This window comes from Bombina bombina, chromosome 5, assembly GCF_027579735.1.
Source record: "Bombina bombina isolate aBomBom1 chromosome 5, aBomBom1.pri, whole genome shotgun sequence".
Taxonomy (NCBI): domain Eukaryota; kingdom Metazoa; phylum Chordata; class Amphibia; order Anura; family Bombinatoridae; genus Bombina; species Bombina bombina.
This window is the reverse complement of record NC_069503.1, coordinates 543,127,569-543,139,924: the sequence shown is the minus strand read 5'-3', so window position 1 is coordinate 543,139,924 and position 12,356 is coordinate 543,127,569. Positions and strand designations below refer to the sequence as shown.

The following is a 12,356-nucleotide window of genomic DNA, read 5'->3' as shown; positions in this document are numbered from 1 at the left end:
GTGTTGCACAGTCTGTTGTACTTTGGATGTGTGTGGAGGTAAGTGACCCTTACTCTGTGTACAAATCAATAAGGACTTTCTCAGGTTATTCATATGCAGTGTTGATTTATTATTCTTAAAGTGAAAGTAAACTATCCACAACCTAAATGCTGCAACAAAAAATACATCTTAAAATATGTTGTTTAATTTATGAATTTTTTAAATTTTCTATATTTGTTACGTTATTTTACCTTACAAGCCGCAACACTATATCACTGTTCCTCTGCCCGCCTCCAAAAAATAAATGTCTTGTGCGATGACGAATATCGCTATAACAAATTTTATTGGTCCCCCAGTGGCGTCTGAAAATATTCACTCTACGCCCCCACCTTCAATTGTGCATGCGTCTCTCATTGAATTTACACCCTGCATAGAAGCATGTTCATGAGACACGCATGTGCATTGACCTCAACAAGGAAACCCAACTAAAACCAGGAAACTAGTGAGGAGGCGGAGGAAACCTACAAGACGTTATGAACGATCAAACATTAAAATTTCCAAAATGATAAAATGAATGTAAAAAGATTGTGTTAGCGACTATATATGTTTATATATTGGTAATATGTGAATTAAGTAATACATTAATACTGTTTGTGAAAATGTACTTTCACTTTAATATACAATGATGAATGTAATTTTGTTTACCACAGGTGAGTCAGGATGGAAAAGCACTGCTAGACAAACTTCAAAGACCCTTAACTCCTGGTAGTTCAGACTCATTGACAGCTTCTGCCAACTACTCAAAGGCAGTCCACCATGTTTTAGATGCTATTCATGAAGTGCTGCACCATCAACGCCAACTGGAAAATATTTGGCAGCATCGAAAAGTCCGCTTGCATCAACGGCTACAGCTATGCGTTTTTCAACAGGATGTTCAGCAGGTAAGCATCATTCATAACTAAGATATTGATAATGGATTGCAGGGCCTCTAGGATTTCATTTAGCTATAACTTTTTAAAAGTACTTTAATTAGAGCTGCTAAGACAGTCAGCAGAAAATATTTTAGCGATGCTATCGTGACCTCTTTGATATTATGCTGTTACTGTAAATAAGTCATAGATGCAAAATCAAGCAGGCATCATTGTGCAAATGAAGATAGATTTATAAGGAGGGAGATGGGAGGATAAAGTTTGGCCAATGAAATGCATATTTAGTATAGTAATGATGATTGTTTGAAAGATGATTGGAAAGCGCAAGTAGAATCTTATTACCTTGTTATGAGTAGGGTAAAAATAGGAGATGAAGTGCGAACGCTGCTGCTCAAGCATCAACATATAGAGAGAATGATTTCACATCTGGGAAAAATGGGTCTTATGAACTACAAACTCACAGTGCAGTGGGGTGCAATACAAATTTCAGGATCACACTTTCGAATACAATAAAAAGCGGTAAACTTTTACTTCAGGGCAGAATACATAAAGACAGATTTTGTTTCAAACTTTGAAAATTGCACGACAGGGCCTTCACTGGTCTAGAGTAAGCAACTCTTTAACAGGGCAAACTCCTATTATGAGAGCACAAGAACAGTTGAGTGCACACTGTATTATGCATCTCTGTAAAAGAAACACTAAGCCAATATGGTGAAAGGAGATTAGCAAATTGCAAACTATCTCAGTGATTACATTTGTTGTGTCTTCACAAGATTTAACGGCTACATTAAGAGATGCCGTTAAAATTGAAATGGACTTAGTGATAATCTTTTTATAGAGGGTGAGAATTTATTGGCATTATTAAATAGTAAAATTCTGTGTTCATATAATTTTCATCCAAGGGTTTTAAAGAACCTTCGATCTGTGCTAGTTGCCATGTTACCTGATCTATTTAATCAGTCACTAATAACAGGAGCTGTTCTGGATGATTGGAGAATAGCTAATGTAGTACTTCTCCATTCAAGGGGCAGTAGGGAAGACTCTGGTAATTACAATTGAACTTTAATGATACAGATAAGGCATGCCGTTTAAACCACTTTCCAACTCCCTTCTATTATCGCTTTTTTCTCTTGCAAGGTGTATCCAGTCCACGGATTCATCCTTACTTGTGGGATATTCTCATTCCCTACAGGAAGTGGCAAAGAGAACACACAGCAGAGCTGTCCATATAGCTCCCCCTCTGGCTCCGCCCCCCAGTCATTCTCTTTGCCGCTCTAACAAGTAGCATCTCCACGGGAGGGTAAAGTGAATGTGGTGTTAGATTTGTAGTTTTTATATCTTCAATCAAAAGTTTGTTATTTTTAAATAGTGCCGGTTTGTACTATTTACTCTCTAGCAGAAAGTGAAGAAGAATTCTGCTGAGAGGAAAATGATTTTAGCATGTTGTAACTAAAATCCACTGCTGTTCCCACGCAGGACTGAGGAGTACCAGAAAACTTCAGTTGGGGGGGAACAGTTTGCAGGCTTAACTGCTACAAGGTATGTTCAGTCATCTTTTTCTAGTCAAGACTTAGTAATGCTAGAAGACTGACAAGAATCCCCATGTGGGGAAGGTAAGCCATATTCTGAGACTCAGTATAGAAGGAAGGCTTAATTAACAGGGCTAAAAGACTGGTGGACACTGTTAAAGGGCAATCGATTATTTTATACTGAAAATATGATGATTGTACAAGTTTTTATTACTTTTGAGGGGTTTTTATTCCACATGGCAGAATTTTAGACACCTATTGAGGGTTTGCAAGGCCCCACAACTCCGGAGTGGAGAGGGAGAGGGCCTAAATTTCGCGCCTCAGTTGCGCAGTTCGTATTACAGACAGCTTCATGCAGCTTCACGTGGAGGGTCCAAAGAATACTTGAGGACTTCATAGAGGCTTATTTCCATCAAATTAATCCCCAGGGGCAAGGTATGGCCACAGCAGATTGCTGTGGTGCTGTAGTTTGCTAACCGGTTGTCAGCTTTAGGTTGCTCCGGTTCGGGCATTAAGGGGTTAATTGTCTTGAAATGTACTGTGCAATCATTCCAAAGCATTAAGATAGTGTGGTCAAAATTTCAGAAAGATTGGATAATTTTTTGTGATTTAGTAAAAAAGTGTGCGCTTTTTATTATTTAAAGGCACAGTACCGTTTTTTCTCAAATTGTATTTTTCAGTATTTGAGTGCTGTCTAAGTCTGTTTAACATGTCTGAGCCTACAGATAGATGTTGCTCTATGTGTTTAGTAGCCATGGTGGATCCCCCTTTACATTTGTGTTTTAAGTGTGCTAATGTATCTAAGCATTTTAAAGATCACAATGTTTCACTTATAAATGTATCCCAAGATGATTCTTTAACAGAAGGTAATGAGGATAGCCCACCTTCCTCTCCCCATGTGTCGACCAGGTGTACCCTTTGTTCCCCCTCCTATCTTTAAGAAAATGTTCCCCATTACTGGCAGACGGTCCCTAAGGTAGAAGGGGCAGTTTCAACACTAGCCAAGTGCACAACCATACCAATTGAAGACAGTTGTGTGTTCAAAGATCCTCAAGAGATGTTCCCGATCCCTGGGCATTAGAGATAGTTGCTCAGGGATATCTTCTGGAATTCAGGGACTCTACTCCAAGGGGAAGGTTCCACATTTCTCGTCTGTCTACAGACCAGACAAAGAAAGAGGCGTTCTTACGCTGTATAGAAGATCTACTCAAGATGGGAGTGATATATCCAGTCCCAATTACAGAACAAGGACTGGGTTTTTACTCAAACCTGTTTGTGGTTCCCAAAAAGGAAGGAACTTTCAGACCAATCCTGGATCTAAAAATTCTAAACAAATTCCTCAGAGTTCCATCCTTCAAGATTGAGACCATTCGGACAATCTTACCGATGATCCAGGAAGGTCAATATATGACTACCGTGGATCTAAAGGATGCGTACCTTCATATTCCTATCCACAAAGATCACCATCAGTTCCTAAGGTTCGCTTTTCTGGACAAGCATTACCAGTTCGTGGCCCTTCCCTTCGGGTTGGCCACCGCTCCAAGAATTTTCACAAAGGTGCTAGTGTCCCTTTTAGCGGTGCTAAGACCGCGGGGCATTGCAGTAGCACCCTATCTGGACGACATCTTAATACAGGCGTCGTCTTTTCTCAGAGCCAAGGCTCATACGGAGATTGTTCTGGCCTTTCTAAGGTCTCACGGGTGGAAGGTGAACACCAAAAAAAGTTCTCTGTCCCCGCTCACAAGGGTTCCCTTCCTGGGAACATTAATAGACTCGGTACAAATGAAAATATTTCTGACGGAGGTCAGAAGGTTAAAGCTTCTAAGCACTTGCCGAGCTTTTCATTCCATTCTTCTGCCATCTGTAGCTCAGTGCATGGAGGTAATCGGATTAATGGTAGCAGCAATGGACGTAGTCCCTTTTGCTCGAATTCCTCTCAGGCCACTACAATTGTGCATGCTCAAACAGTGGAATGGGGATTATGCAGATTTGTCTTCTCAAATCCAACTGGACCAGGAAACCAGAGATTCTCTTCTCTGGTGGTTGTCTCAGGATCACATGTCTCAGGGAATGTGCTTCCGCAGACCGGAGTGGATCATCGTAACGACCGACACAAGTCTGTTAGGCTGGGGCGCGGTCTGGGGCTCCCTGAAAGCTCAGGGCCTATGGTCTCGGGAAGAGTCTCTTCTCCCGATAAACATCTTGGAACTGAGAGCGATATTCAATCACGACTGTAGCATACATCAATCATCAGGGAGGAACAAAGATAATCAGGTGGGCAGAGGATCACTCTTGCCACCTATCTGCAATTCACATCCCAGGAGTAGACAACTGGGAAGCGGATTTCCTAAGTCGTCAGACTTTTCACCCTGGGGAGTGGGAACTCCATCCGGAGGTATTTGCTCAGCTGACTGTTTTGGGGCATTCCAGAGTTGGATCTGATGGCGTCCCGTCAGAACACCAAACTTCCCCTTTACGGTTCCAGGTCCAGGGATCCCAAGGCGGCATTGATAGATGCTCTAGTAGCTCCTTGGTCCTTCAATCTGGCCTATGTCTTTCCACCGTTTCCCCTTCTCCCTCGGCTGATAGCCAGAATCAAACAGGAGAAGGCCTCGGTAATTCTGATAGCGCCTGCGTGGCCACGCAGGACTTGGTATGCAGACCTAGTGGACATGTCATCTGTCCCGCCATGGACACTGCCATTGAGGCAGGATCTTCTAATACAGGGTCCATTCAAGCATCCAAATCTAGTTTCTCTGCAGCTGACTGCTTGGAGATTGAACGCTTAATCCTATCTAAGCGTGGGTTCTCTGAATCAGTCATAGATACTCTGATCCAAGCTAGAAAACCTGTCACCAGGAAAATTTACCATAAGATATGGCGAAAATATCTTTGTTGGTGTGAATCCAAGGGTTACTTGTGGAGTAAAATTAGGATTCCAAGAATATTGTCTTTTCTCCAAGAAGGATTGGAGAAAGGTTTATTAGCTAGTTCCTTAAAGGGGCAGATATCCGCTTTGTCGATCCTTTTACACAAGCGTCTGGCAGAAGTACCAGATGTTCAAGCGTTTGTACAGGCGTTAGTCAGAATCAAGCCTGTCTATAAATCTGTGGCTCCTCCATGGAGTCTAAATTTAGTTCTTTCAGTTCTTCAAGGGGTTCTGTTTGAACCTTTACATTCCATAGATATTAAGTTATTATCTTGGAAAGTTTTGTTTTTGGTAGCTATATCTTCTGCTCGAAGAGTTTCAGAATTGTCTGCTTTGCAGTGTAATTCACCCTATCTGGTGTTCCATGCAGATAAGGTAGTTTTGCGTACAAAACCTGGTTTTCTTCCTAAAGTTGTTTCTAATAAGAACATTAACCAGGAAATCATTGTTCCTTCCTTGTGTCCTAATCCAGCTTCTAAGAAGGAACGGCTTTTGCACAATCTTGATGTGGTTCGTGCTTTGAAATTCTATTTACAAGCAACTAAGGATTTCAGACAAACATCATCTTTGTTTGTTGTCTATTCTGGTAAGAGGAGAGGTAAAAAAGCGACGGCTACCTCTCTTTCCTACTGGTTGAAAAGCATCATCTGATTGGCATATGAGACTGCTGGGCAGCAGCCTCCTGAACGAATTACAGCTCATTCCACCAGAGTTGTGGCTTCCACTTGGGCCTTCAAGAACGAGGCTTCTGTTGAACAGATTTGTAAGGCAGCGACTTGGTCTTCACTGCATACTTTTGCCAAATTTTACAAATTCGATACTTTTGCTTCTTCGGGGGCTATTTTGGGAGAAAGGTTTTGCAAGCAGTGGTGCCTTCCGTTTAGGTTACCTGTCTTGTTCCCTCCCTTCATCCGTGTCCTAAAGCTTTGGTATTGGTATCCCACAAGTAAGGATGAATCCGTGGACTGGATACACCTTGCAAGAGAAAACAGAATTTATGCTTACCTGATAAATTACTTTCTCTTGCGGTGTATCCAGTCCATGCCTGCCCTGGCAATTAAGTCAGGTTCAAATTTATTGTTTAAACTACAGTCACCACTGCACTCTATGGTTTCTCCTTTTTCTCCTAACCGTCGGTCGAATGACTGGGGGGGGCGGAGCCAGAGGGGGAGCTATATGGACAGCTCTGCTGTGTATTCTCTTTGCCACTTCCTGTAGGGAATGAGAATATCCCACAAGTAAGGATGAATCCGTGGACTGGATACACCGCAAGAGAAAGTAATTTATCAGGTAAGCATAAATTCTGTTTTTCTTTATTCTCATCATATCCTTTGTTGGAGAGTAGGTTCAGGAACAGCAATTACCAGCTGGCTCCCAGCAGTGCTTTGCTGCTTCTGAGACTACCTAGGTATGCTCTTCAACAAAAGGATACAATACTGCATATTCTATCTGAAAATTTAATTTTGACTTTGCCCCTTATTGTCCCTTTAATTTAAGTGGTAGAAAAATTAATGGAAACTCTTAAAGTAATGAATAATGGCTTAAAGGGCAACTATTTAGATGAGCAAAATCACCACGGGTTTCATTCAGGAAAATAATGTCAGCCTAATCTAATTGACTACTTTTACTATTAATAGGACTACTAAATTTTCCTTCCCAATGCATCATGTGAAAGCCATCAGCCAATCACAACTTTCATATATGTATAGTCTGTGAATTCTTGCACATGCTCATTACGAGCTGGTGCTTCAGAAAGACCCGCATTTACCATTGCAAACTAGCTGTAGCCAATCACGCACGAGCATGTGCCATCAATCTTCGCGATCGGAAAAGTCTGGGGTGATTGAGTTCTCATAACAGGTGGTTTAAGTGGTTTAAGAAGCAGAGGTCTGATGACCGCTGCTTCTTAAATCTTGGGTGCAAGATTGCTTATGCGAACCTGCAGCTGGCGGCGCTCTGACCCCTTGATAAATGGGGCTCAGTAAATGTGCATATAAAAAGATTGTGTACATTTAGATAATGAAAATGAATCGGAATGTTGTTTAAAATTGTGCGCGCTATCTCAATCATGAAAGTTTAATTTTGACTTTAGTGTCCCTTTAAAGTGTTAGACCAGGGTAGAGCAGTAGATGTAGCATGTCTAGATTTCAGCAAACAACCAACTAAATTATAAACTGTACTTCCTTGGTCTTAACTAAAAAATTGTGAAGTCGTAGAAGGGAAGGCAGAGTGTCTTAATAAATGGATTGTGTTCAGCAGAGGTGGGGGGGGGGGCAGTTATCAATGGTGTTCCTCAGCGGTCAGTTCAGGGGAGTGTTTTGTTTAGCAGTGATATCAGGAAAGGGCTACTGAGGAGGGGGTATATCTGTTTGCAGTTGATACGAACATTTGTGATAAAGTAGATTTTCTAGGGCAGATGGGTCAAATAAGTGATAGCAAAACCTGGAGGATTGGACAAATGATTGGGATCTAAAGTTCTTCATCACAAAGTGCAAAATTATCCATAAAAGAAAGAAACATTAAAAAGATTAATTAAAGACTCTGTGACACCTTTCTGACCGTTACAAAAGAGGAAAAGGACTTGGGAATTATTATTTCAGACAATTTGAAATTTGGTTAACAATGTAGTATTGCAGTACACTTAAATAACAGAGTAATAATCAAAATCTGTTGGAAGATACTGACTTTTATTATTATTTTTTTTCCAGTGTAATTGATTTCAGTAACAGCCATTATTTTTAATTACTAAATAGTGGTCAAGTCCAAACCCTCTTCCTGCTCTCTGCATCATTAAAATTATTACTTGGCAAGCATGACCCTAATTTTATTCCTTTATTACTTCCCTTGTCCCTAAATAAAAAATGCAATTTTCCACTTGCATTTTTTTTTTATCTCTGGAACAGTAAAGTAGTTCTCATCTCTTTTTCCTATACTATTAATTTTGTTTGAGCTCGTCTTTAAAGGGACAGTATGCACCAATTTTCATATAACTGCATGCCATAGAACATACTTTAAAGAAGAATATACACAGATACTGATATAAAAATCCAGTATAAAACCTTTTAAAAACTTACCTAGAAGCTCCTAGTTTGTTGATGAAGTTAGGCTGGGACACCCATTGAAAGCAGGAAGAGCAAATCCTCCCCCCTCCCCTGAATATGAAAAGACTCATTACACAAACAGGAGCAAGCAGGAGTCTGTAGACTTGGTTAGGAGAATGAAAATCAGCACAATGTTGTTTAAAAATAAGCAAAACTATACATTGTTACAAAAAAACACTCACAAATGGGCTATATAAATGGATCATCTACAAAACATGTATGCAAAGAAAAATCTAGTGTACAGTGTCCCTTATTCATTCTTTTTCTCTAAAAATTCTGTAAACTGATCATAACTTTCATCAAACTGTTTAAAATAAATTGCTTTTTTTAATGTCAGTAAAGGGAGTATAAACCAAGTAAAGTGAATTTTGTTTAACAATATTTGAATTATTTAAATCTTTTGTTTCTCTGTGTATTTATTTATTTATTTATGGGAGTCTCTTTTTATTTATTATGCCAAATATTTAATACTTCTGCTGAACCCCCCACACCACCAGCATTGAGATGGTATATTTAATTTTGAACCATAGCAATATCATCTCATTATAGTATTCATGCAAGAAGATTTTTTTTTATTAGATTGCTTTTTGCCTATACCATATAAACTTATTTATTTAAGATTATTGTTGCCAGCTGTCCTCCACAATACAAGAATACTGTTAGTGACGGCACACAATGGTAAATGGAAGTCACACATTGCCTCCAAAATGTCTATCTTAGCCCCCACAACATATATCTTTCACAACTAAGCAGTCATTTTAACCCTTGGCTGCCAGTTACATACAAATCAATAATTATACCCCTTTGGCTGACAGTAACACACATAAACAGAAGTGATTTGTCCCTTTTGATTGCTCCTCATTCCTTTCTGCTCCATATTTGTAATATTTGTTTAGCTTTATGAGTTTTTTTTACATTTAGCTAACGATTATAGACTAGTATTTTTGTGAAGATTTTACTGGACAGCCTTCTAAATATAAGCATTCTAGTAGAGGTTATTACTGGTTTTCAGCTGCATACTCGCATATCCTGTGGGAAACGGTGCACCAGCATTAAAAAAACATGCATGCTCAGAGATCTAGGGATGGTGTCTATTGCTTCTGTAGACTTATGGGTAGAGTTAACAAGCAGCGGATGCTGCTTTCTACGCCCGAAGTTTCAGGCTCGCCTGAAACATAAGTTAAGAAGTAGTGGTCATAAAAACACTGCTCCTTACCTTCTCTGCCACCTTTTAGGTGGCAGACTGCAGTCATCCAAATGAGATACAATCCGGATGATTGACACCCCCTGCTGGGGGGTGGCATTGCACAAGCATTTCACAAGAGATGCTTGTGCAATGTTAAATGCCTACAGTGTATGCTCGGCCCGACACTTGTTAAATCTACCCCTTAATTTGTATCATATAAGTCACTGCTGACTCTCTGAAAAGGTGTCATGTTTAAATACTGGTGCACGGCCCCACAGGATATGTGCGTATGCCGCTGAAAACAGTAATAACTTTTATTAGACACATTTTTGATAATGGAAGTATATTGCAGAAATTCCTCTAATTCAAGTTGAAATACACTTATGCACATTTATAGATATTTATTTATAGCTGAAGGACGAAGCACTCTCTGGTCTTATCAAGTGTACAACACAATTTAATTTACAGTGACGTTTCGGGGTGTTCACCCCTTCATCATTGGTCTGATGAAGGGGTGAACACCCCGAAACGTCACTGTAAATAAAATTGTGTTGTACACTTGATAAGACCAGAGAGTGCTTCGTCCTTCAGCTCTATCTACTACTCTTAGCACCCTGGCATATGAAGCTTGTTAGTGGGAGTGCACCTATCTCTACACGTTTTTATATTTGTATATATAATCTGCAATATACTTTAATTATTTATTTTATCACTTGTCCTGTAATTCCAGTCTGAAATCGTGAGCTTTTCACTTCCTGTTAGTAGAGAACATTGTTATATTCCATACAACCATTGGCTGCACACTGTAGTGACCTATTTATAACTGTCCCTAATTGGCCACAGCATAGAAGAAGGTAACCTAAGTTACAACATGGCAGCTCCCATTATTTTATAGACACTAAAACTTTACACTTTAGTAAATATTAAACAGCTAATGAAACTTTAGAAAAATGCATCTACATGTTACTCTGTCTATTTTTTCTTTGAATTCATAATTTTATCTAGCTTTTATTTAGTGTTTAATGTCCCTTTAAAGGTATTTTCATTATTGAATACAATCTCTTTAAATATTTGTTTTAAGATGCCTTCCAGTTTTTTAAACTTGTAATAAATCTACATTAGAAATGCAATGTTTTGTGGACCCAGGACATACTTGAAATCAAGAGAAATCTCAATGTATCCTTCCTGGTAAAATATTTTATAAATAATATTAGAAATCCTTTTAAGCAAATATGGACAGATTCTCATAACTGGAAAGAGTCCACAGCTGCATTCATTACTTTTGGGAAATTCAGAACCTGGCCACCAGGAGGAGGCAAAGACACCCCAACCAAGGCTTAAACACATCCCCCACTTCCCTCATCGCCCAGTCATTCTGTGCCTTTCATTCCAGGAGGTTAACAGAGAAGTGTCAGAAGTTTTCGATAGTCTCTTATGGAGGGTAGTACTCTTCGGCATGGGACTGGAGTTTTAAGTAGTCCTGTCAGCCTCTCAGTGAGAGCATGAGTGAATTTAGTGTCCGGAGATGCAGGGAGAGTCTCTCTGCGAAACCATTCCGACTCATTTTAACAGCTCCACAAGCAATCAGCGTTGACAAGGGTCTTAGTGAGGCTCCTTTTTGTATCGAGGAATCAAGGGTTTAAATAGATATGGTTTTATGAGCGGCGCTAGTTAGACAGCTGAGGGAATTAACTTGTTAATAACAAGTGTCTATATAAGTATTATTACCATGTATCACAGGAAAATATAAACTAAAGGTTATACCAATATAGCTCTATATGTATAATAGAAACACAGATTATCAAAAAATATATATGTAAACAAATATTTATTTGAAATAAAACAAATGAATATTCAAATGACAAGTTGTGGCCACAACTAAATTAAAAGATATGTAAAGATAAAATATTGCCTAAATAAAATTACGCTAGTGAGAACGTATGGTTTAGCTATTCATAAAACAATCCTAAGGATTAACTCACTTTAACAATATAAAGTGTAAAGTGCAATGTGATAAACCTCTGTGATTGCAGAGATAAAAACAACAAGAATCAATATATGTCAGCTTCTAATAGGAGCATCAAATAATAGGTCAAGAAATGTTTGTGCGTGATTTTCACTCTTATTGATAAAAAGTCCTTATGATAAGGATTTCCTTATGAGGTGATATAAAAAGTTCATAAAGTTCCGTTCTGGATGTAGTATAGGTGTGCAGGATGGTTCCCTGTTATGTGCACTGTGTTTAGCTCCGTGGATAATTGTGAGTGATTTACTGATAAAACAGTACAGTTCTGAAGAAAAACCTTGCAGGCAAAACTACTGAACAATCAGTGTCAATGTAAACTTCCTGCTGTTCTGCCGTTCTAGATATAATATAGGTGTGCAGGATGATTCCCCGTTATTGTGTGTAGCTCCGTGAAAAAATGGTGAGTAATTTTCTTAATAAAACAGTACAGTTCTGAAGAAAAACCTTTGCAGGCAGAATTACTGAAAGTTCAGTGGAATTTTTCAGCTATTAGACAGGCTTACCTGGCTGTGCTCCCCGGCCAGCGTGGATGTTTATGCGTGGCGGAAGTACTCACAGCTGCTTCACTGTCTGTTACAGCGCTCAATCCTTTAGTTAGCCGCTTGGCTTATCCGTTGAGAGAAGAGACAGCGGTCTCCTTGATCCTCCTAGATCCTCCTGGATCTCCCTGGATTCTA

The 12,356-nt window shown here is 39.3% G+C and overlaps 1 protein-coding gene across 6 annotated transcripts in view; it reads left to right on the top strand.

Annotated features, from left to right (window-relative positions):
- Positions 1-12,356, top strand: part of LOC128660571 (triple functional domain protein) — a 763,036-nt gene that overhangs the window by 368,414 nt on the left and 382,266 nt on the right. For all 6 annotated transcript variants that reach the window (XM_053714497.1, XM_053714496.1, XM_053714493.1 and 3 more), the window contains exon 9: positions 690-920. In XM_053714497.1, coding sequence (XP_053570472.1) covers positions 690-920 — 231 coding nt within the window. The remainder of the gene's footprint in view (positions 1-689; positions 921-12,356) is intronic.